The sequence below is a fragment of the Fukomys damarensis genome, unplaced genomic scaffold, assembly GCF_012274545.1.
Source record: "Fukomys damarensis isolate Sample0158 unplaced genomic scaffold, DMR_v1.0_HiC HiC_scaffold_2, whole genome shotgun sequence".
Taxonomy (NCBI): Eukaryota; Metazoa; Chordata; class Mammalia; order Rodentia; family Bathyergidae; genus Fukomys; species Fukomys damarensis.
Window position 1 is genome coordinate 21,648,023 of NW_022900914.1, and position 23,111 is coordinate 21,671,133.

General features: G+C 36.7%; 1 protein-coding gene across 2 annotated transcripts in view; it reads left to right on the forward strand.

Moving 5' to 3' along the window:
* Eml4 (EMAP like 4) overlaps positions 1-23,111 on the forward strand; it is a 157,980-nt gene that overhangs the window by 70,575 nt on the left and 64,294 nt on the right. For both annotated transcript variants that reach the window (XM_010604928.3, XM_010604929.3), the window contains exons 2-3: positions 9,053-9,235; positions 22,116-22,245. In XM_010604928.3, coding sequence (XP_010603230.1) covers positions 9,053-9,235; positions 22,116-22,245 — 313 coding nt within the window. The remainder of the gene's footprint in view (positions 1-9,052; positions 9,236-22,115; positions 22,246-23,111) is intronic.

Below are 23,111 nucleotides of genomic sequence, written 5' to 3' on the forward strand. Positions count from 1 at the left end.
TTTTTTTTTTTTTTTGGTTTTTTGAGGCAGAGTCTCACTGGGTAGTTGAGACTGACTTGGAACTCACTATGCAGCCCAGGCTGGTCTCGAACTCACAGCAATCCTCCTGCCTCAGTTTCCCCAGTGTTGGGATTACAGGTGTGCGCCACCATGCCCGGCCATCACAAGCTAATTTTGCTTAAATGAAAAAATAATATAAATTTCATTTATTTTTTTTGTATGTAGAAAATTCATCTAAAGTAAAAAAGTATATTGGTGAGGTATTCTCGGAAGTCCCACTTCCTAGAAATTTGTTCCTAATCTCTCAGTATATTTTTGTGTGAGTTTCATTATAGATATACAGTTCTCTAAAGATAGAATTAAATAGTATTAATGTTTTCTGGCAGCATTTTTCTCCATAGTATATTGTTGCTTCTAATGAACTTGTTGTGATTATAAATATATATTGTCTTTTTTTAAGGGCTACATAGTATAACCATTTATTTTATCAGTTCCCTGTTGATAGTCCTTTAGGCTAGTATCATGTTGTTGTTGTTGTTTTTAAAGTATAAATAGTGTACGTTATTGTTAGTAGTTCCTCATGGTTCTTCACTCATACTAACTTCTCTAATGTAATCTATTATTCTTTTATTACCATTTTCTCCAGTAAGAGCTTCCCAGTGCTCAACTAGCATTTTACAAAGGAGAGAACAGAGTTTATTTAAAAATTTTAAGTATTCTTAGATGGTATTTTATCTCATATCAATATAGGAGAAAGATGCCTGCTAGATTCAGATTGGAGAATGAACTCCAGGGAACACTGAAGATTAAGAGTAGACAAAGGTTTATTGAGAGATAGCGCCTGAGAGACAGGAGGAGTCCTGAAAATTGGTTGCCACCGAGGCCCTTTGTTGGGGGTAATTTATACAGCAAAGTCATAAGGTGGGTACAATATAGGTCTAACTATAATCAACCTATAGCATTATAAGTACTGTATAGCTGTTTAGCCAGTAAGGAAGTGGGTCACGTAGCAGGGTCACATGGAAAGAACAAAGGCGTTTTTGGGAAGGAATAGGACCAGATGCTGTGTTCACCTTTGTGGGTGAATGATGATTATCTGGACTTCCTGAATCAAGTGGAGCTAATTCCAAGTTACTGCTTATCACTCATGGGAGGCATGGAGGCCTGGCCATTGCATCTTTATCTTGGGCCTGGTCTTCTTCAGCTGTGCCTCTAGCCGCAATTCTAATGTCTTTTATTTTTTTCTGCTGACTTCCTTGAGAGCCCATTCCCTTTCTGACTATGTATGTATCTACTTCTTTTTTTCTTTTCTTTTTTCTTTTTCTTTTTTTTTTTTTTTTTATCATCAATACTGGAGATCAAATTTAGGACCTTGCCCATATGAGGCAGTCACAGTGCCATTGAACTAAATTAAATCCCCAGGCTATGTGTATTTATTTCTGTATAACTTAACTGCCTATAATCAAATCACACTCTTTTATTTTATTTTATTTTGTTTTATTTTTGTTTTGTTTTTGAGAAAGGTTCTCACTATATAGGTCAGGCTGGCCTTGGACTGGTGGCCATCTTTTGCCTCAGCCTCCTGAGTGCTGGGATTTCAGTCATGTGCCATCATACCCAGCTTCATTCATGTACCTTTTGAAAATGACTTTTAGAAAAGAGGTTTATAGGTAATGCTGAATCTTAGAGTCATATTATTGGCTCTCAAAACTATTATAAAACCACTTGGTTTAGTTTTTTCTGTGCCACAAAGCCCTAGATTTTTAAAAAATACAATTTCATCTTTCTTTTAGAATTTAATTCACAAAATAATTTTGTTCTAAAAAAAGTGAGTAAATAAGTTGTGCAATGTAGCTAACATACTCTCTCCATCTATCCACTTAAACGAAAAAGGAAAATCAATCAACTTCTCTCATCTCCAAAAAGTATAATACAATATTTGTTTTAATTACAGAGATTGTCCATTATTTGCAGATATCTCCCTGTCTTATCTCTTGACCTACACTATCAGAAATTATTATTGTGGGGGCGGTTTTTAGCTCAGTGTCTACTCTGCCTACCTCACTGGCACAAGGACCTGAGTTTGATCCCCTGTACAAAAAAAGAAATAATTATTATTACCAATTGTTTTGTGTAGTAGTCTCTTGTTTTATTGTAGTTTTATTCCAAATACTAGAGTGTTTTGTGTGTGTTTGACCTTTATATTATATAAAAGTCCATCGGGCATGGTGGTGCATACCTGTAATCCCAGCACTGGGGAGGCTGAGGCAGTAGGATCACTGGGTTCAAGGCCAGCCTGGGCTACAAAGTGATAACTTGTGTCCAAAAAACAAAAAAATCACCTGACTTCCATTGTTCCTTGTTTCATGGAGCATGATTATAATAGTTGCTTTAAAGTTTTTGGTAGCTCCATTATTTGTCGTTCCATGCTTGTTGTCTGTTGTCTTTTTCCTTAGGTGTTATTTTAGATTTTCTTGATTCATCCAGTGTCAGTTAAGTTTTTAGTATTATGAGACTGTGGTCATATTAAAATCTTCTGGAGAATGTTGATGATGATACTGTTTTTTCAGGCAGTCAGTTCCATTCAGACCGCAATTCCTGACCTGTGTGCTCAGGCTCCAATGTCAGTTTAATTTTAAAAGATTTTCCAAGGCTATTCTTGTCAGCATGTGTACTATTCATGGGCCAGTCTGGGACCTGGGCACTGTTCTGCATCCATTCACGTCTCATGGGCTTTGCTACATTGATTCCAGTTGTGTTGTATATCTGCAGCTTGGAGGATAAGCCTTGGATGTCATACACAGGCCATGGTTCCCTTTCGAGCTCCTTTCTCTCTGTAATTTGCGTACTCAGGCTCTTATGGACTCCTTCCCCATGTGTTCTTGCTGGGAAGCTGGCTCTTTGCTATCCACAGTAGTGTGAAGCAGTGCGAGCAGAAGAACATCCAAGGTAGCCCTTCTTGCTCTGAGCACATTTCAGAATTGGGGTTGGGTGGTTTGGAGAATCAAAAGAGCTCTGTCCTGCATACCCCCTCCTTTTAGTCTTCTGTCCATAAAGAAGAGGTTTTATCTGGAGCTTTTGGGTAGCAGCTGTGGGATTTCATTAACTCTTGAGTCTAAGCTGTATAATATAGAGGTCAGGGAAATCACTACTATATGGATTCTTCTTCAAAATTTGATTTCCGTTTTCAGTTCATCTGCTCACACTTAGTCTTCAGAAATCTCAAATAATTATTTTTATACACTTTTCCCAGAATATTTAATTGCAGTTAGGGAAAAAATGGGATGGGGCAGGGTATATTCTCAGTCTTAACCATAATAAGAACCTTCCACACGGGCATGCACGTACACACACACGTGTGCACACGCACACACACCTACACACACACAATTTTTGGTACCGGGGATCAAATTTAGGACCTTGCCCTTGCAAAGTACGCACAGTGCCACTCAGTGCCCTGTATATTTTAATTCCTCATTTGACCAAAAGCAATAGAGCAGCTGTAACTATCTGAATATATACATATGAGCCCCCCAAAATAAATAAGTAGGAATTTTTTTTTTTCCCAGTACCAGGGATTGAACTCGGCCTTGAGCTTGTGAGGCAGGTGCAGCACCACTGATCTAAATCCCTGGCCGGAAATTCTTTTACCAGTAAAATTAAAGTAATCAGACAATTATACTTGATCAGAAGACTGCCAAAATGATCCCTAAATTCATTTTCAGTGTCTTTGTACACTTCCTAATGTGTTACACAGTCTGAAAACTTGGGTTAGATCTCAACTCTGCATCTTAGTAGGTATACAATGTTAGGCAATTATTTTTCAGTATTTCATATGCTTGTCTGTGAAATCCGGTACTCACACTTTAAGACTTAAATAATCACAGAGCTTAGCACTCGGTAGGTACCAGTAAATGCTGCATTCTTCCTTTATTTTTTATAGTTTTAAAATTATGTCCTTTACCACACAATTCATGTATACGTTTGTGTGTATATATACATGTATACATAAACAGACACTTATGTATACATGTGTTATACATATACATACCATATTTTTAAATATAAGAGTTTCTGACTTCAGAGACTGTTTTCTCTTCATATAAACAATTCAGAAAGCTTAGTTAATCCAGTATCTCATAATGTAAGAGGTTAAATTAGAAGGAAGCATTGCTGCTGTAGAACAGTGGTGGTAAAATTAACAACACGAATACTACACTGGGCTGTTTGTGTCATTGAAAGCTCTAAAAGGTTTGCCACCACTGCCCTAGAAAGCCATAAATCCTAACTGCAAAAGTATAAACAGAAAAGTAATAAAATTTAGAAAGTATTCATGTATTTAGTTATCCAATTCAAAATATAATAGCCTTTAGGGCATTAATTTCTTAGCGTCCTTACAGTGCAGTAATTAACACTCTAAATAGAAAACAAATAATCAAAAGTGGTTATGTTTACTGAGCATAGTGGTGTACACCTGTAATCATAGCATTTGGGAGGCTGAGGCAGGAAGATCACCAGGAGTTCAAGGCCAGCCTGGGCTACATAGCAAGTTAACGCCAGTCTGAATGCCTAGCAAGGTCTGACTCAGAAAAACACCACCAATAAAAAAGTAGTTACATTATAGTTGTGTATGTTCCTCATACAAAAGCAAGAAAGTAAGCTTTCCCTTTGCAAGGACGCAACCCTGCACCCATAACTTAAAAAAGGAGTTTAATTTGGTTCAGTTTCAAGGGATTCAAAATGTGTGCAAGCTCCAGAGTAGAAACATCATGGTGGAAGCATGGTGGAGTAAATACACTTATTTCATGGTAGCCATGAAGCAGAACAGGGAAACAGTGCCAGAGAAGGAGTGAGGGACCAGACATATTCCAAGGCCCTGCCTGCACAACCTTCCAGACACACCAGAAGTGTGCTCCACCAGGCCCCCAGCTGGATCCTGAAACCAACCAGTCAAGTTGATACAGTCAAGTGAAGCCATCACATTATTCCATTTTAGAAAGATTTACTTAAAATTTAACAGACACTAGACAGGTCAGGGATATTGCTCAGTGGCGCCATGCCTGCCTCACAAGTGCAAGGTCTTGAGTTGAGTCCCTGGTACGAAAAAAAAAGAGTCATTAGAATGTGTAGACGTGTCTCATTCTATTATGATACTGGATGCATGGAATACAGTATATTTATCTCTGCAAAGGTGACATGTTTTTCAACAGTGTAGGAAACAAATTAACTGATTTAGTGTAATGAAAAACGTAATGAATACTTGTCATTTTGCATTCTGAAAACTATACTACTATTAAAATGTACATGTAGTTATATATGAATTTGAATTTTCTTATTACCGTGATATTTACTTATGCTAGTAAGTAGATTGATGGGTAAGAAATTTGTAGATCTCGTTTTCTTCTTTCTGTTCTCTTTTAATTGAAGAACTCTTTTTTTCCCCCCTTCTGGTTTAAGAACTTGTGAAAATTGATTTCTAGTTTTGAACCTCAAGACTAGAAACTATTTTGTGAAGGAGAAAAAGATAACCAGGAATTACTGTTACTAAAAAGAAAAGGAACTAATACACTCAATTTAATAAAAAGCCCCAGAAAATAGTTTATTTACAGAACAGATATTCCTTGAGTTTATTGTTGTTGTTGTTTGTTTGTTTGTTTTTGTTTTTGTTTTTTGAGACAGCGTCTTACTATGTAGTTGAGACTGACCTGGAACTCACTATGTAGCTCAGGCTGGTCTTGAACTCACAGAACTCCTCCTGCCTCAGCCTCCCAAGTGCTGAGATTACAGGCGTGTGCCACCACACCCAGCTAAGAGTTTATTGTTAATGGGAATGTGGTATACTAAGATTGGGAGAGTACTATTTTCAAAATGGAAAGAGTAAGAGTAATTGAGCAGAATCATCAAAGGAAGAAGCTCTGACCTCAGTTTGTTGTATGATCATACTTAGTTCACCTAATTTCTCAGTCTTACTGTGTAACAGTGTTGCCGTTTTTGGAAGCTGAGAATGTAATGAAGCTAGTTTATCTTTCTGAGACTTTTTTTTTTCCCCCTGGTACCAAAGATCGAACTCCAGTCCTTGCACTTGTGAGGCAGGCGGTGGCACCACTGAGCTAAATCCCTGGCCCTAAAGTTAGTTTATCTTTTTCATAAATTGAAAACAGTTTAGAAAGACATAGCCAAGTCATTTACTAACTTAATTAAGACCTGCAGGTTACAAATGCAGGCCTTCAAGAAGTGAATTTTAGTATTTTGTGTAATTAGCTGGTAGGAATATTAGCATGGCTCTCTAAATTGAAAGTACATGGACCGGGGATTTAGCTCAGTGGTTTGGTGGCATGCCTTGCAAGTGCAAGGACCTGAGTTCGATCCCCGGTACCAAAAAAAAAAAGGAAGCAAAGAAAGTACATGATTTCAGAGGCTTGATTGGGAACCCAGGGTACTCTGGAGTCTCTTTACTACTAAAAGCCTAGGCTTAGGCAACATCCTAATTGTATGGAATTTGTAAGGGAGAATGAGGCATTCTGAATTGATGGCCCTAATATGGGACCTCAGAAAATGTGGAATTCCTCAAAAGAGAGGAGAGCTGCTATTCTTCCCATTAGAAGGATGAAAAATAGAAAAAGCATTCTAATAAAAAATAATAGTGTTAACATAGTTACAAAGAGTATTTATCAGGGCTGGGGATTTAGCTCAGTGGTGCTGCCGCTGCCTGCCTTGCAAGCACAAAGACCCGAGTTCAATCCCTGGTACGAAAAAAAACAAATCAAAATCAGATGGAATTTAGATTATTATGGAAATTCAAAATGCTGTACATGAAATATAAAAATTCTAAGGCAGGCGATTGAATTGTTCTTACCAGTCTTTTTCTTAAGCATTTCAAGAGTGACCAAAGTGTACCTTTTGTACTTTATATCTGCCTTAGGCATCTTCCTCTTAATAGTCCTACTTGAAGATGAATAAATTCAAGCTCAAAGAGCTAAAATAAGTTATATTTAAGATTATGTAACTAGTATGGAACCAAAATTTGATGTCTGAATTAAAGACAAAACCCAGCTTTTCTTTTTTCTTTTTTTTTTTTGTGGGGGGGTACCAGGGCTTGAACTCTGGACCTTGTGCATGCGAGGCAGGCAGTGAAACCACTGAGCTAACTCCCCGGCCCATAGCTTTTAATACCAACATTTCTCAATGACTGTCATTGAAATACCACTAAAGGCAGAAGATAGTATGAATGGATGCCTGGGAGATTTGTTAACATATATTCAGTACCTACATTATTTACTGTTCTATAATGTACTGATAGGTCTTTTTCAAATGCTGAAATTGTTTTGCTTTATTTTGTTAATTCAAACTTAGAATTAAATTGTGTAGAAGATCCATGGCATATTATCTCAGGAATGGGAAAAATGGCACACCGTGCCATATTATCTGGATGACTGACCCAGTGTAAATTACCTCATTCTGGTCCAAACAGCTCTTAGAGTCTCCAGCATTTCCTCAGTATAAGCCAAGGATATTTCTTACTGTTATTTCCTCTGAAAATTTCTAATTATCGTGAATTAGCCCACAGCAATGATCTTTCTCTACATCTAGATTCTTTTTTTTTCCATCTAGATTCTGATTGACTTAACAAATAATGTACTCTAAATTTATATAGCTTGGAAATAGTATGTAATTACTGTTATAATTAAAACTATATTTTAAAAATAGTCTTTTTGTTGTTGTTATTGTTGTTGTTTACCTAAGGGCATGTATAATATTGGGTATGTGCTTTATAGAAACGTACTATTTATTTATTTATTTTGGTATTGGGGATCAAACTCAGGACCTTGTGCTTGCTCGGCAGGTGTGGTGCCACTGAGCTAAATCCTTGGCCCTATATTTTAAAAGAGACATTAGGGTGTAAAATTGAGAGAGAAGGAGCAGCAAATCTTTTTGCTTATTATGTAGTGGTATTGCCATTTGTGGGGGTGGGGAGAGTTTAATAATAAGGACATAAATTTTAAAAAGCTAGGCATAGTGTCATATGGCTTTAATCCCAGCACTCTGTAGGCTGAGGAACAAGGATAGCAGTGAGTTGGAGGCCACCCTGGGTTACATGCAAGATCCTGTCTCCAAAAAAAGTCAAGAATGTTTTCTAGCTGTGCCTGGTGTTGCTCTCCTATAATCCCACCGTTCTGGAGGCTGAGGCAGGAGGATTGCCATGAGTTCAGGGGCCAAGCTGGACTACATAGTAAGTTCAAGATCAGACTGACCTACACAGCAAAACCCTATCTCAAAAACTTCACAACAGAAAAAAAATATTTTCTAATCAATGGTGTGAAAGAACATGTTTCTCTGTCTCTGATACAAAAAGCAAAATAGAAAAAATGTTTTGTTTCATAGAGAAGTATGATCATTATTTGGTAATTAAGGATCACTTAAATAGTTTGTTCTCTTGCAAGTTTCCAGATAAATCTAAAAAATCAAATATTTCAGCACCATTTTGGTGAGAAAATCAATTAAACTGATGGTATAAAAATGGGGGAAACATTTTATTATTTTAAATTATTTGGCAAATTTAAAGCTTAGTTTTGTTTGTTTGTTTGTTTTTTGGTACAGGGGATTAAATGGGACCATGTGCTTATGAGGCAGGTGGCAGAACCACTGAGCTAAATCCCTGGCCCAAAACTTACTTTGTTTGTTTGTTTGTTTGGTACCAGGGATCAAACTTGGGACCTTGTGCTTGCGAGGCAGGTGGTGGCACCACTGAGCTAAATCCCTGGCCCCCAAAACTTACTTTAAATTAGTTACATTAAAGCCAGGAATTTAGCTCAATGACACCATGCCTGCCTTGCAGAGGTCCTGAGTTTCATCCTCAGTACAGCCAAAAATCAAAACAAAAGATAAATTAGTTACAATAGCTGTAAAAGTCTTTGTAGATGTTAATCTGTGTAAACACAGAGTTATTTAAGTTTTTGTCATCTTTTAAAAGGCTTATCTGGTATAATTTTTCTTACCAAAAAGTTTCTTTTTCAAGTAGTTTATTTTTAAAATACTTTGTTTTACTTTTCAGATGATAGCATTTCTGCTGCAAGTACTTCTGATGTTCAAGATCGCCTATCAGCTCTTGAATTACGAGTTCAACAGCAAGAAGATGAAATCACTGTGCTAAAGGCAGCTTTGGCAGATGTTTTGAGGCGTCTTGCAATCTCTGAAGATCATGTGGTCTTAGTGAAAAAATCAGTCCCAAGTAAAGGTAATTAAGTGGGTTGTAAAATAGCAAGTCTTGCTTTTTGCAACATTTTCTTGGAAATATAAAATTGTTTTCTCTTTTGGATTATTTGTAGTTATAATTTATTTCTTTATTCTCAATGCTAAGAGCTGGGCATGGTGGCACACACCTGTAATCCCAGCACTAGGGAGGCTGAGGTAGGAGGATCGCTGTGAGTTTGAGACCAGCCTGGGCTACATAGTGAGCTCCAGGTCAATCTCAACTACATAGTGAGACCCTGTCTCAAAAAAAAGCTGGGGATTTAGCTCAGTGGTTCTGCAGCCTGCCTCATAAGCACAGGGACCCGAGTTCAATCCCTGATACGGACAAAAAAAATGCTGCAAATCTGTCACACATTGCAGTTACAGGCTCTTACACCATACTATTTGTGTGAGGTTAAAATCTCCTAATTAGAGAATATATTTGCTGAGATAATAGATTTTCTGAATCTTTTTGTTTCTCTCATTCTGTCTTAAACATAGCAAGTAGATACATTTAAAATCAATTGTATTTTTACAGAAACATGATTAAAATTATAGTTTAAGAAGCTTCATTTTAAGCCCTCTGTAATCACTAGTCAGCAGAAGCCTGGAAAAATTAACCTGAGCTCTAACATATTGCCAACCCCAGTACAATGGGAATTACAACCTCCAGATAACTGGGACTTTTCAAGATTGAAAGAAACAGCCCTTAGGACCCTGTTATAAGTTAAAGCATATATGGTCATTTTCTTCCTTCAACCACCAAGAAAGAATTTACAGTTCTTCCAAATCATGCATTTGAATATGTCATTTCACATCTTTTATTGAATTCTTGGTAGACTAGATAAGGACTGGCATGATTACCTTTATTTCAACAGTAGGAAAAGTAAGGATGTGCATTTGCTTTATCTCCCTGCTACACTATGTAAATATAAATTATTAATCTAGTGAGGAATCTGCATACCTCCTAGATGCTAACTAGGTAAAAGACATTATAGTTAACCAGGATGTGGGAAGCAAATCAGGCTTTGAATGTTGTGTTTGAGGTATACATGATGTGTGAGTAGGTACATGCAGATAGCTGAAGGCAGTTTAGTACTCATGTAAGTTGGTACTGTTCAGGTTATGGATGAGAATTAAGCAATAGAAAGAGGATGTAAAATGAGAAGAAAGCCTAACATAGTTCCATCTGGGAGCTCCAGTATTGCAGCATAACAGAGTGATTCCTGTTGCCAGCTGCTACAAGAAGAGGTCAGATAAACTGAAGACTGAGAAGTGACCATTTGATACTTATCTTAGTAACATCTTTAGAAGCTATTTAGTGGAGTATTGGGATTGAGAGTCAAATTATAGTGTTTTGAGAAGAATTATAGAATTTTTCAGCAGCAAATATAGCCACTCTTAAAAAACATTTCAGTGGGGAAGATTGGTAGTGGCTAGAAGAGTGTGATAAATTGAAGGCCAGTTTTAAATTGTAATATTTATTTTGTTACTCGTTCTTGGAATCAAACTCAGGGACTTACACGTGTTAACAGGAGCACTCTGCTGTGAGCCACACCCCTAGCCTCCTGTAATTTTTATTTTTTAAGATAATACAGATTTGTTGACAGAAAGACAGGAAAATGATGTTGAGGGTGGGTAGTAATTGGTGAAAGAACATTCCTGAGAGCTTGAAGGGATTTTAGAGCAGGCAGGAAACTATTAATCTTAGAAATAAGATTATTATTTGAGATAGAAGAAGAGAGGAACACTCAAAGGTCTAAATATTCAGTTTTCAGGGCTAGAAGTTTCAGTCCTTCTTTGAGGAGACAGTGGTAACTCAGAGATTAAGATGGGTTTTGGGTGGTGGAAAAAAGTTTCAACATTTGGACTTGTTAGAGTGGAAAATGGAAAACCATAAATACATGGAAGTAGAGCTGAGTGACCTTGAGTAGAGGAAAATGAGAAACTGGTTGGGGACAAACGGAGGAGCATAGTTCTGCCTGGTTTTGTGACTCTGGCTCTTTTCCCTCATGTCTTCAAGCATGGGCCTAGGTGTTAATAATAGAGATTTAGACTTTTCCATTAATGGTGGTAAGATAAATACACCAATAACAAAGGATAAGAGTCTTGACAGTTTGGCAAAAGGCTTTTGGTAGAAATCATTTTGGATAATGCTTTATTCTTGGTTTTACAATTTCTTTTTTAACCAACTTTGAAGATCGAGCTGGAAAAAAAATTGATTTTCTTAAAGGGTTTTAGAACTGTTAGGGTAAAATGAGGAGCCAGGTCAGTTAACATGTATGGGCAAAGCTTTGTAAAGAGGAAAGAACAAGTTTCTGTAATTTATAATGTATACATGTTATAATATGTGACACACAAATTCTACCCAAAACATGTATACACACTTGAGGAAAATTTAAAATTGTGTATTTTAATATTAAATTAATCTGTTTGTTTGTTTGTTTGTTTTCTGAGACAGGGTCTCACTGTATGGTCCAGGCTAGTCTCTCACTACATAGACCAGACTGGCCTTGAACTCATAGCAATCCTCATGCCTCAGCCTCCCAAGTGCTGGGATTATAGGCTTGCATCCCCCCAGTTTAATAATAAATTTATTGAGACATCCTGAGATTAATACAAGTTACCTTTGGCCTCTACAATTAAAAGAGGTGCTCCAAGTGGTGGTCATTATCTTCCAGGCATTTATTAGCATGGTGAACTGCTGCCTGAATAACCTTGCTCATTGAGGCTGCTGCACATGCATTTTCAATTTCTTTAAGGGCCAGCAATGCAGTGGGTTTTCTGTGTTCTAAGACACTGTCTGGGGTCCCCCATATGAAGATAACACCTCTGGTAAAAAAGCATCATATTTTTTGGTGGGGTTGCTAGGGATCGAACCTTGTACTTGCAAGGCAAGGAGGTGGCAAGACTGAGCTAAATCCCCGACCCTATTTTTACTGAAGTGTATATACATTTTTGGTGGAATTAAAAAAAAAAAGCCATACAAATATGTGTATATATCCTCAGCTTCTGAATCTTTTATGAAGTCCTGCAGTGGAAAGTGATATAGTATTTGCTTACTAGCGACAATATTTTAAAATGTATTTTAAAATTAGAGTAATCGTACATATTTGTAAGGGTACAATGTGCCATTTGAGCATTTCAGCACATGTAGAAACTGTGTAATGGTCTGGCTAGGACAAACTGGCATATCTGTCATCTCAGACACCATTTCTTCATATTAGGAGCATAAATCCTCTCCATAGCAGTTTTGAAATAACTCATTGTCATTAAACATTAAAATTCTCCTTCTGTCCTATAGAGCATTAAAATTATTCCTCCCATCCAGCTGCAGCCTTGTACCTGTTAACCATCCTTTCCCCATCCGTTTTTCCCCTACACCCTTCCCAGGCTCTGGTAACCACTACTCTTTTCAACTTTTTAGCTTCTACGTATATGTGAGAACATTTGGTGTCTTTCTGTGCCAGGGATTGAACTCCAGTCCTTGTGCTTGCAAGGCAAGCGGCAGCACCACTGAGCTAAATACCAGTATTTCTCTCCCCCTCTCCCCCTCTCTCCCTCCCCCCGCCCTTGAGACAGAGACTCACTGTGTAGTTGAGGCTGACATGGGACTCACTATGTAACCCAGGCTGGTCTTGAATTCACAGTGATTCTCCTGCCTCAGCCTCCTGAGCGCTGGGATTACAGGTGTGCTCCACCACACCCAGCAAGGGGCCAAATATTTTTGCTGGAGGAAGACAGCCTCTCTTTTGTTTTCTTTCTTTTTTGTATCGGGGATCAAACTTAGTACCTTGTGCTTGTAAGGCAGGTGGCAGAACCACTGAGCTAAATCCCCAGCCCTTTTTGATAATAGCTGTTCTGATGCAGTGAGATGATGCCTCATTGTGGTTTTGATTTGCATTTCTCTGATGATTAATGATGTTGAGCATTTTTTTATTATTATTTTTCTCACTGAGTTTATTGGTACATTTTAGGTATACAGTACAGTTACATTCATCATTGGGATCTTGATGTTGAGCATTTTTTTATTATTATTTTTCTCACTGAGTTTATTGGTACATTTTAGGTATACAGTACAGTTACATTCATCATTGGGATCTTGATGTTGAGCATTTTAAAAACAGTTTTTCAAATAGTTTTGTTGTTCCTTAAAAATATTTTAAATATTTTCTTACACTTAAACAGCATAATTTTGTGTTACTTAATAATTTAAACAGTTTTCCCCCAAAGTTTTCTTTCGTAAGGTATTTCAGTGAGGAAAAGTCCTGAAACATTAAAGGGAAATTCAAAGACTGCTTTTATTTTTTTTTATTTTATTATTTATTCATTTATTTATTTATTTATTTTGGGTACCAGGGATTGAACTCGGGTCCTTGCGCTTGCAAGGCAGGCCACCGAACCACTGAGCTAAATCCCCAGCCCAGACTGCTTTTATTTTTTAATTCCACAGATAGACCACAGGTTGTGTAACACATCAGTTAGCACCTTCCTCTCAATGTCATGAGATACTGTTAAATAGTTATAGTTCTGTTCCCAGCGGCAAGTTGTCTTTTTTAATCCTTTCCTTACTCATAATTCCTTTGTCTCTAAAGTAAGACTAGGATTCACTTTGTTAATGGTTTTTCAGTGGAGAATTACTGTACACATTTCTGGGGCAACAGAGCCACCTGTAGCTGTTGCATTAGCACTTAAATGGCTTCACTGCTGGCATTTGTGTATATCTTAAATTAGACCAACTAATTTAGTTGTCAGTTGTGAGTTTTGACATTAAACATGATAAATATATTAATGGTATAAGAATTTGGAATAAACACTAAGCAAAGTATTTTCAAATAAATGGGATTTTTCATAAACTTAAATGCAGTTATTTAATAGGGTTTTATATTCTATCAATTATAATATTACATAAAAATTATATAATTTTTTCTGTAGAGTTCAGACTAAACCCCTATGGATAGATAGGGAAAGTCCTTTTATGAAGCTGTAGTTACAAAGATGTATCAGTTTTACTGTTGCTGAAGACAGCTGTTACATACATAGTTTTGCTGGGTGGTGGTGATGGGTTGGTGTGATTTGGCTTCAGGTATGAATGTTAATTTTTTGCGCTAATGGCTGAATGAAATTTCTCCTGGCAGTTCAGGTAGTTTTGGCATTAAGAAAATGCCGAAATCAGAAACAACACCTAATAATTTTAATAATTTATCTTCTTTTAGCTTATCTTCATGTGCCAGGAGTACTAAAAACTAAACCTTATAATTTTCTTCATTATATTGTGCCAGATATTTAACAAAGGTAAAAAGTTACCAGTAGCTTTTAAGGTGCCATTTAAATTTCTCATATACCTCCTCTGTCAGAATTCTTTCCCTTTGACATATATGTTCATAATATATGTACCACTTGCAACTGAATCCTTGCCTAAAGGAGGGCTGGGGGTTACCTGTACTTTGAAACAGAAAGGAAGGCCTAGGCATCTCATTTGTAGTTTCAGCTGCCAAAAAGACAAATTATGCCACAGCTGGTGCCTGGGAAACCCATTAAGATCTCTGGGGGTGACCAAGTGAATGTAATTTGAGATTATAGCCCAGTGGCATTATATGAAGACAGGCTGTTAGTACACGGTTCTGTAGAAGTAAGAGTCCTATTTTTCTGAAAGTAGCAATTAATCATTAAAGCCAAAAGACTATTGGTAACCAAAGATAAGAAGCATTATAATTGTCACTAAGAACTGGAAGAACCCAAAGGCAGAATTTAAATGTAGGGGGTCAGTTCTCTGAAGGAAACATGTAGAATCTGGGATACTGTAAATGATCTGTATCATTTAATTCCTATCCCAGATAACATTAGAAGGGAGGTAAGGATTATCATAGGTTTGCTATAAAGGTTGTTAATAGGTACAAGGTGTGATTGAATGTTTACATTATTTAAAACACTATTACAGTAAAAGACGCACTGCCATCAGTCCCCCTCAACCACTCCTATCCCCTTGTGCTTTGAACATTTATTTACCCATCGTGTCACTTTCTGAAGCAGTTCTGAAAGTCCTCTTTTATGTCTTTAGTTGCACTGTTGTGGCTTCCTCATTGTACTGAATTCATTAAAAATATTTACCTTTCATAGTCATTTTAACTTTGAGGAAGAGCCAGAAATGTTATGCTAGGACCAGTGAATAAGGTGGATGAAGACACACTGTAATATTTTACAGAAATTGCTGTGAACAGTTGCTCATCAAGGGCTATTCAGAAATTATGGGTAAATAAAATTATTACAGTAAATTATACATTGTCATAATCCCCTCAAGATACTCCACCTTGCTTTGAACACTCTTATCTGATTGAATCTTTTAATGTAAGAAGTTTTTTTCTTATACAATTTTAAACAAATTTAACTAACCCCCCCCTCGCTCTCTGTCTCTTTTTTTTTTTTTGGTACCCGGGGTCGAACTTGGCCCTTGTGCTTGAGAGACAGGTGGCGGAACCACTGAGCTAAATCCCCAGCCAACATATTTTTCTGTCATCCCTTTCAAGTTTACAGTTACCAGAATGCAGGGTGTGAATCTCCTTGGTGGAACCATTAAGCGAAAAAGACTGGTAATTGGTGGGGGAGATGAGGGAGTCACTCCTTACTTTGACAATACCTCAGAGATTTCTAAATTGTCCTTTGTGGATAGAAGAATATTGGTGGTTATTGGCCAAGCTGCAGTTACAATTTAGAGGGTGCTGTTGTTCCCTGAGGGCCAGCTGCCTTCTTTGTCATTTCTGTCAGGAGTTGAAAGAATTAAGAGTACATCTTGATGCTGGGGACGGGGTGAACACCTATAATCCCAGCATTCTGGAGGCCCAGGTAGGAGGATCTCTGTGAGTTCAAGGCCAGCCTGGGTTACCAAGGGAGATCCTGCCTCAAAAAAAACAAAAAACAAACCAAAAAAAAACCCCCCCAAAAAAGGAGTATATACAGTGAGTCAAGAAGAAAAAGAAGTGTACAGAGATGATTCCAAATGAAGTTAAAGTTTCACAGAAGACTTGGAGTTCTCATTCTCAAAAAGTGAAGTAATTGTCAGAATTTGAGAAGTAACAAGAAGCATGAAAATTAAATCAATGACAGCTATACAGTAGGAGCCATAGAGCATATAATAGGAAATCTGAGATAAATGTATCAGTATTCCAGCATGGATCATTTTTATCCTTAATTGAAATTTTGCCCATCATTTGAGACCTTAGAAATTATTTCTTTAAAATGTTTATTTTTTGTTTTTTCTTGAAATTATTTAAAAACTTTACTGTACATCTTTTTTTTATTTTTTTTTTTTTTTTTTTTTTTTTTTTTGCATTTGTATTTGTTGCTTCTGTTAGAGTATAAGACATTTGAAGGTAAGGACAATTTCTTAGCACCATAGCTTGTCTTGGGCTGGATGGCTCAATAAATGGCATGCAAGAAGAAAATTTTAGAAACAGGAAGTTAATGTTGAAAAAACTTACTGTTTGAGAGGGCAGGATTAGAAAAAATTCAAGAATAAGAGGGTATTATACATAGGAGTAGCAATTAATATGCAAGTCTTTGCAAATCTATATAGTATTGTGAAATTCGTTAGTACAGTAATATGAACGCTTCTCTTTGCAAACAATTTGGTTCACAAACAACATTTGCCAAAGTTTTGCTTCCACTGGCAGTCTCCACATTGGACATGACCACGGCCAAGTTCATAAACAAGTTCATAAACCGAGGCATTACTATATTTAGGAACTATCAGACTAAGGTGTCAAGAAGGTCATCTGTTTGAATGTATAGTCAAGGAATATAAACCATAATGATTAGTATTCTTTTTGGTGTTTTGAGACAGGGTCTCACTATGTAGTTGAGACTGACCTGGAACTCACTATGTAGCCCAGGCTGGTCTCAAACTCACAGCAATCCTCCTGCCTCAGCCTCCCGAGTGCTGGGATTACAGGTGTGCAACACCACACCCAGCTTATTAGTATTCTTATGATAAAGTATAAATGGTTTCATTGGCCCCCAACCCTGATATTATTATATTTTCCAATGTGTTTAAAACTAAATTAATACCTTGTGGTTTTACAGACTTTTATTTAGCCTAAATGTCTTTTCAGTCTGGTTGCTGCTCAGAAATGAAACAACTTTTGTACCTTTGGCAATGACTGTTGCTTCCAACTTGTAGTCTGTTTTTTGAGAAGTTTATGGCTCTAGCTTTATAATGCTCAGTCCCTGGGAAAGTGTGCATGTCCTGTCTGTCCCCTTGAACACTCTCCCAGCCCATACACTTACATGCACATAAATGCAGGCAGCTAATGATATATTCCAGTTATAAATTTGTGTAACTGTAGTAATCATTTTTGTTTCTTCTCATTTAAGTTTCTAATAGTCTTAAGTTTCAACAAATGTGCTTTGGACCTCTCAGCTGAAAAACCTTCACCCACATTTCCATTTAATTTTCTGCCTCTATTTTAATCCATTTCTTCTTGCTCTGGAAAATCATTCATGCTTTCATTCAAAGACTAAGTAAGGATTCTTAAGCTAATAATTACCCCAAATTAAACTATAGGATTAAAAGTGACTATCAAATGTTCTTTTGGTCTTTTCTTACAGTTTAGCACTTTATTGTTTTTATTTATTTATTTATTTTGGTACTTAGGGATTGAACTCGGATCCTTGTGCTTGCAAGTCAGGCCACCAAACTGCTGAGCTAAATCCCCAGCCACATTCTTACAGTTTATATAAGTATCTTTAGAGCTTGATTTAGTGCTATTCTGTTTTCTAGATTGTTCTACTTGTATGTCCTACAGGATTCATAAATGTAACATGTCCCAAAAACTGAACTCATGATCTTGGAAAGTCCTGCATCTTCCCACCCATCCATCTGTCCATCCATCCATCCATCTAGCTAGCTAGCTATCCCTCCCTCGCTCCCTTCCTCCTTCCCTCCTTCCCCCTTTTCCCTCCCTTCTCTTTCTTCCTCCCCCCTCCTCTTCTTCTTTTTTCCTAGGAATTGAATTCTTAAAACTGTTTCTTTTCTTTTTATGCTACCTAGCTGTTTTCAGGTCCCCATCATCTTAGACCACTGTCTTAAAATCTGTTCACAGAACCCCTAAAGTTTTCTTTAAAACAAAGATTGAAGTGTTTGCAGCTTAAAACTATAGTATTTGCTGTCATCTGATTCCTGCGACCTTCCCTATCAAGACCCTGTTCTCTTTTTCTATATTCTGGCCACTCAGTGAACTCATTGTCTTACATATGTAAACATACCCACTTTGTGTTGTCTCTTCCAAATTTATACATTGTAGAACAGGATGCCAGTATATCTTAACAGCTACCTTTCAACTGTTTCTTATCCTTTAAGACTTCGCTCTGTAATTCTTCCAGAAAGCCTTTCTAGAGCTCTGAGTCCCTTAATTATCCTTACAGAATTATGTGTCCTTTTTTTTTTTTTTCTTTTTATTGATTCAGATGACTGCAGAACCTGGAAAAGCTGTTGCTGCTATCGATGCATAACATACTACTATTAGTCTTTATACACACACACACACACACACACACACACACACACACATATATAAATTGAATTTTGGGAAACTAACGGTGCTGCCAACTTTGGAAAAAGTCATCCCAATTTACTATGTGTCCTTTCTTTTACCTGCGTAACATTCCGTTGCCATCATTCTCGTATTGTATTTACTGTTTTCATTGTCCCTGTGCATATCCCCCAGAGTTTTGAACTCCTTGGTGTCAGTGGCTGCCTTGTACACAAACTTTTATAAATGCAATTACAGTGAAAGGATTACAGTTAAAGTCCTGAGTAAATACTTAATGGCTGGGTGGATAATGAATATATACTAGTTTAGGCAAGGAGAGGTGATTAGCATATGCTGGAGAAAAGGACTATCCAGGTATGAAAGTGCAGAAAGAGTAAAAGTACTTGGTTTAGAAGTTTAGAACAAATAAGCACCGAAAATGAAGTTTGGGGTATAAGGTAATGAGCCTAGACTGATAGATAAGGCCTATAACAAAAGGTTTGTACGTCTTGCTAAGAAACTTGGCTTTATCCAGAGGGCAGTGGAGTGCCATTAAAGAATTTTAAGCTGAGTGACAGGCAGATTTAAGAAGCTTGTGTTTTTTCCATTTTAACATCTGGTGATGTATCTTAACAATTGATAGTGTTCTATAGTTCTCATAAACACTTGGTTCTCTCTAGTGTACTTCAAATAATGGTGTATATTACAGCTGATCTTACATTAATCTCAAAGGCATGCTTTACAGTGATGATTCTGGCACAGTGTAGAGAATGCTTTAGAACAGGATAAAACTACAAGAAGGAGAATAGTGATAAACAACATAATCCAGAGGAGAAATCTGAGACAGTTATGGGGAAGAATTCAGTCAGTCATCTCATACTAAGTGCTTTCTGTGTGGAAGGTCCAGTGCTGACTAAGCATGCGGGGTATCCAGGTAGAATTACAGGTGATTGTAAGTGGTGATACAGATTGTGATGGAAATAAAAGAGGCAGTGAGATAGTAAGCTAAGCTTTTGAGCTGAAACTTATATTGAGGATAAACATTCCATGTGAAGAACATTCTAGTAGAACAGCAAGTGTAAAAGCTTGGGTACAAAAAGGAATATCATGCCAGGCATGATGGCACATGCCTGTAATCCCAGCACTCGGGAGGCTGAGGCAGGAGGATCCACTGTGAGTTCAAGACCAGCCTGGACTACATAGTGAGTTCCAGGTCAGTCTCAACTACGTAGTGAGACCCTGTCTCAAAAAAAAAAAAAAAAACACCAAAAACAAACAAACAAAAAGGAATATCAAAAAAGAATCTTGCTTGAGTTACTACTGTAATATAAAACAATGAAGGCACTCACCTTGACTCTTACCACATACTGTATAAGTCAAAATGGATTGCAGATTTCAATGTAAGGGGGAAAGGTAAAATTTACGTAAGAAAATTTAAGAGATATCTTAATGACCTGCAGTTGGGCACTGTGGGGAGAGTAGGAGATTGGACTCAGTACCTTGCACATACTAGACAGTTGCTCTCCCACTTTGTCTCTGGCCCCAAAGATTTTCTGAGTAGTACATAGACTAGCACAAAATCCATCAAAATTAATTTAAATTAAAAGATATATAGCAAAATAATATCTGTACTTAACGTCCTTTGTGTGGTTTCATACCTCCAGATTTTAATTTCTTTCATAAGTGACTACAGTTATGAGAGTTTAAAGCTAAAGATTGGTCATTTTCAATATAGTTGATAATTTTCAATCTTACTTTTTCTTTGTTTTTGCAGTACTGGGAATTTTACCCGGGCCTTGCATATTCCAGACAGGCATTCTTCCACTGAACCACATATACCTCTAGACCCCATACAATGTCTTTGAAACCTACCTTTTCACTCCATCAACACGTTTATGTTTTTTTAATTTGTTTGCAATTTTTCAGTCATTTTACATAATGCAGATCATTCACATAGTACTTTCACAACCATTTCTGTGGGTTATAAAAATTTTTATTACTCTATGAAATAAACCATATAAGCTTCATAAACCATAATAAACCACACAAGCTCACTAGTTGGAAACTTTTTATTGAATAACAAAAAGGAAGCTATTATATATACATATACCTTGAAATGACTAGTCAAGAGATGTATTATCTTTTTAGAATAATTGTCTTAGGTCTGAATAGAGAGCTTTCTGAGACCAATTAGAAGTGCAGCCATGTGCTGCCATTTAATCATATGTCAGTGAATAATAATTCCACAAGATACAAGATGCATTATTTTGCATGTGTAATTCATTGGAATTAAATAAAATGACATCGTTGTGCAACCATGGAAACTCTGTACCCATTAATAATACAAATAGACACAGTAGCACAGGCCTACAATCCCAGCTACCTAGGAGGATGAGGCAGGATGATCACAAGTTCAAGGCCAGCCTGGGCAACTTAGCAAAATTGTATCTCAAAAAGAAAAAAAAAAAAAAAGTAATAAAAGAAAAAACTATTCTTCCTTCTCCGCCCCAGCAACCACTGTTCTGTTTTCTATTTCTATTAGTTTGGCTAGTCTGGATTCCTCATTTAAATGTAATCATGCAATATTTGTCCTTTTGTGACTGTCTTATTTTACATAGCAGAATGTCATTAAAGTTCATCCATATAGTATACAGCTGCATAACATCCCACTTTATGTACATACCACATTTGGTTATATATTCATCTGTCAGTGGATATTTGGATTGTTCTTACCTTTTAGCCATTGTGAATAATGCTGTTATGAACATTGGTATACAAATATCTGTTCAACGCTCTGCTTTAAAATCTTCTACAAATATTTCCAGAAGTGTAATTGTTGGATCATATTCTTTTTTTTTTTTTTTTTGGGTGCTGGGACCTTGCACTTGGGAGGCAGATGTGGTGCCACTGAGCTAAATCCTTGGCCCTATATTTAAATTCTTGAGAAGACATCATAATGTTTTGTGTAGAGGCAGCACCATTTTATATTCTTGCTAGTAGTATACAGAGTTTCATTTTCTCCACATCTCTGCCAATATCCCCCCACCCATTTTTGTTTATAATAGCTATCCTAATGGGTATGATTGTTTTTGGTTTTTGGAAGATGAGTTTGAGAGTAGCCTGCTTACGAGTTCTAAACACTAATGGATTTAATTTTTTTGTTGTTGTTGGTTTTTTTGTTATTTTGAAACAGGCTGGTCTCAAACTCACAGCCATCCTCCTGTCTCAGCCTCCCGAGTGCTGGGATTACAGGCATGCGCCACCACACCCAGCTAGATATAATTTTTTAAACCCTGATCTTTGGAGGATATTTGAAATTAGGGGAAAAACATTTTTTTTTTTCTTGACTACCTTTAGGACAGCCAAGCCTTCGAGAAGCTATTTCCATGTCCTGTATACCCAATGGAAGTGGTGCAAACAGAAAACCAACTCACACCAGCTCTGTCTCGATTGCAAGAAAAGAAACTCTATCATCTGCTGCTAAAAGGTACCCATTTATAAGGGGGGAAAATAGTAATGTTGCAAAATGTATGAGCCTGATAAATCAGTCTACTTTTAAAGAAAATAAGAAATAGAGCTGTATGAGAGTCAAATGAATATATCCTTTTAATTTTTTGTGAATGAGATCTATAGTCTGTGCACAGTTGATGTTACACTTTTTGAGTTTTAGTATGGAAGCTTTTTGTTTTTACTAAAAAGAACAATTTCACTTTCTGATTTTTTTTTTACTTTGTTTCTCTTCAGCAAAAATTTATTTATAACTATCACTATTTAATAAAATTATGTGAGTTTTCCTTAGCAAGTAATGTATTTGATATAGCATTTTAAAAGGGAAAATAGAATCTTTGGTATAGATATACCTTAGTGGGAGGCTAAATGCTAAAAAAATTTTCTTCCGCCATAAGACTTGATAAAGTTAAGGCCTAACTCAGGATATTATATTAATGTGTTGTGTGTCTGTTTGTGTCTGCATGTTAGAAGATGTTGGACAGAAAGCTGTGGAATATAAAAGCTTCAGTGGAGTATAGATTTGGATTCTATATACAATATCCTGTTCAGTTAATTAATGGGAATTAGTTCCCAATAAAACTGGTTGTAGAACTTTGACCTTTTTTTTTGAACTTAGAGCAAGTTATCTTAAGAGACCATAAGCTAACAATTTTATAATCTTAAATAGTTTTCTTCAAACTGCATGAGACATAAATCCTTAAGAGAATAATGTGTAACAGTGTACTGAAAACGCCTACCTCAGTAAACTAATGCCAGTGAATGAATTTTTCATAGTGTGAACTTAACGTATTTAACCAAACAGGTGACTACCAGAATGGTGAAGAAATAAGATCTTCAGTAATT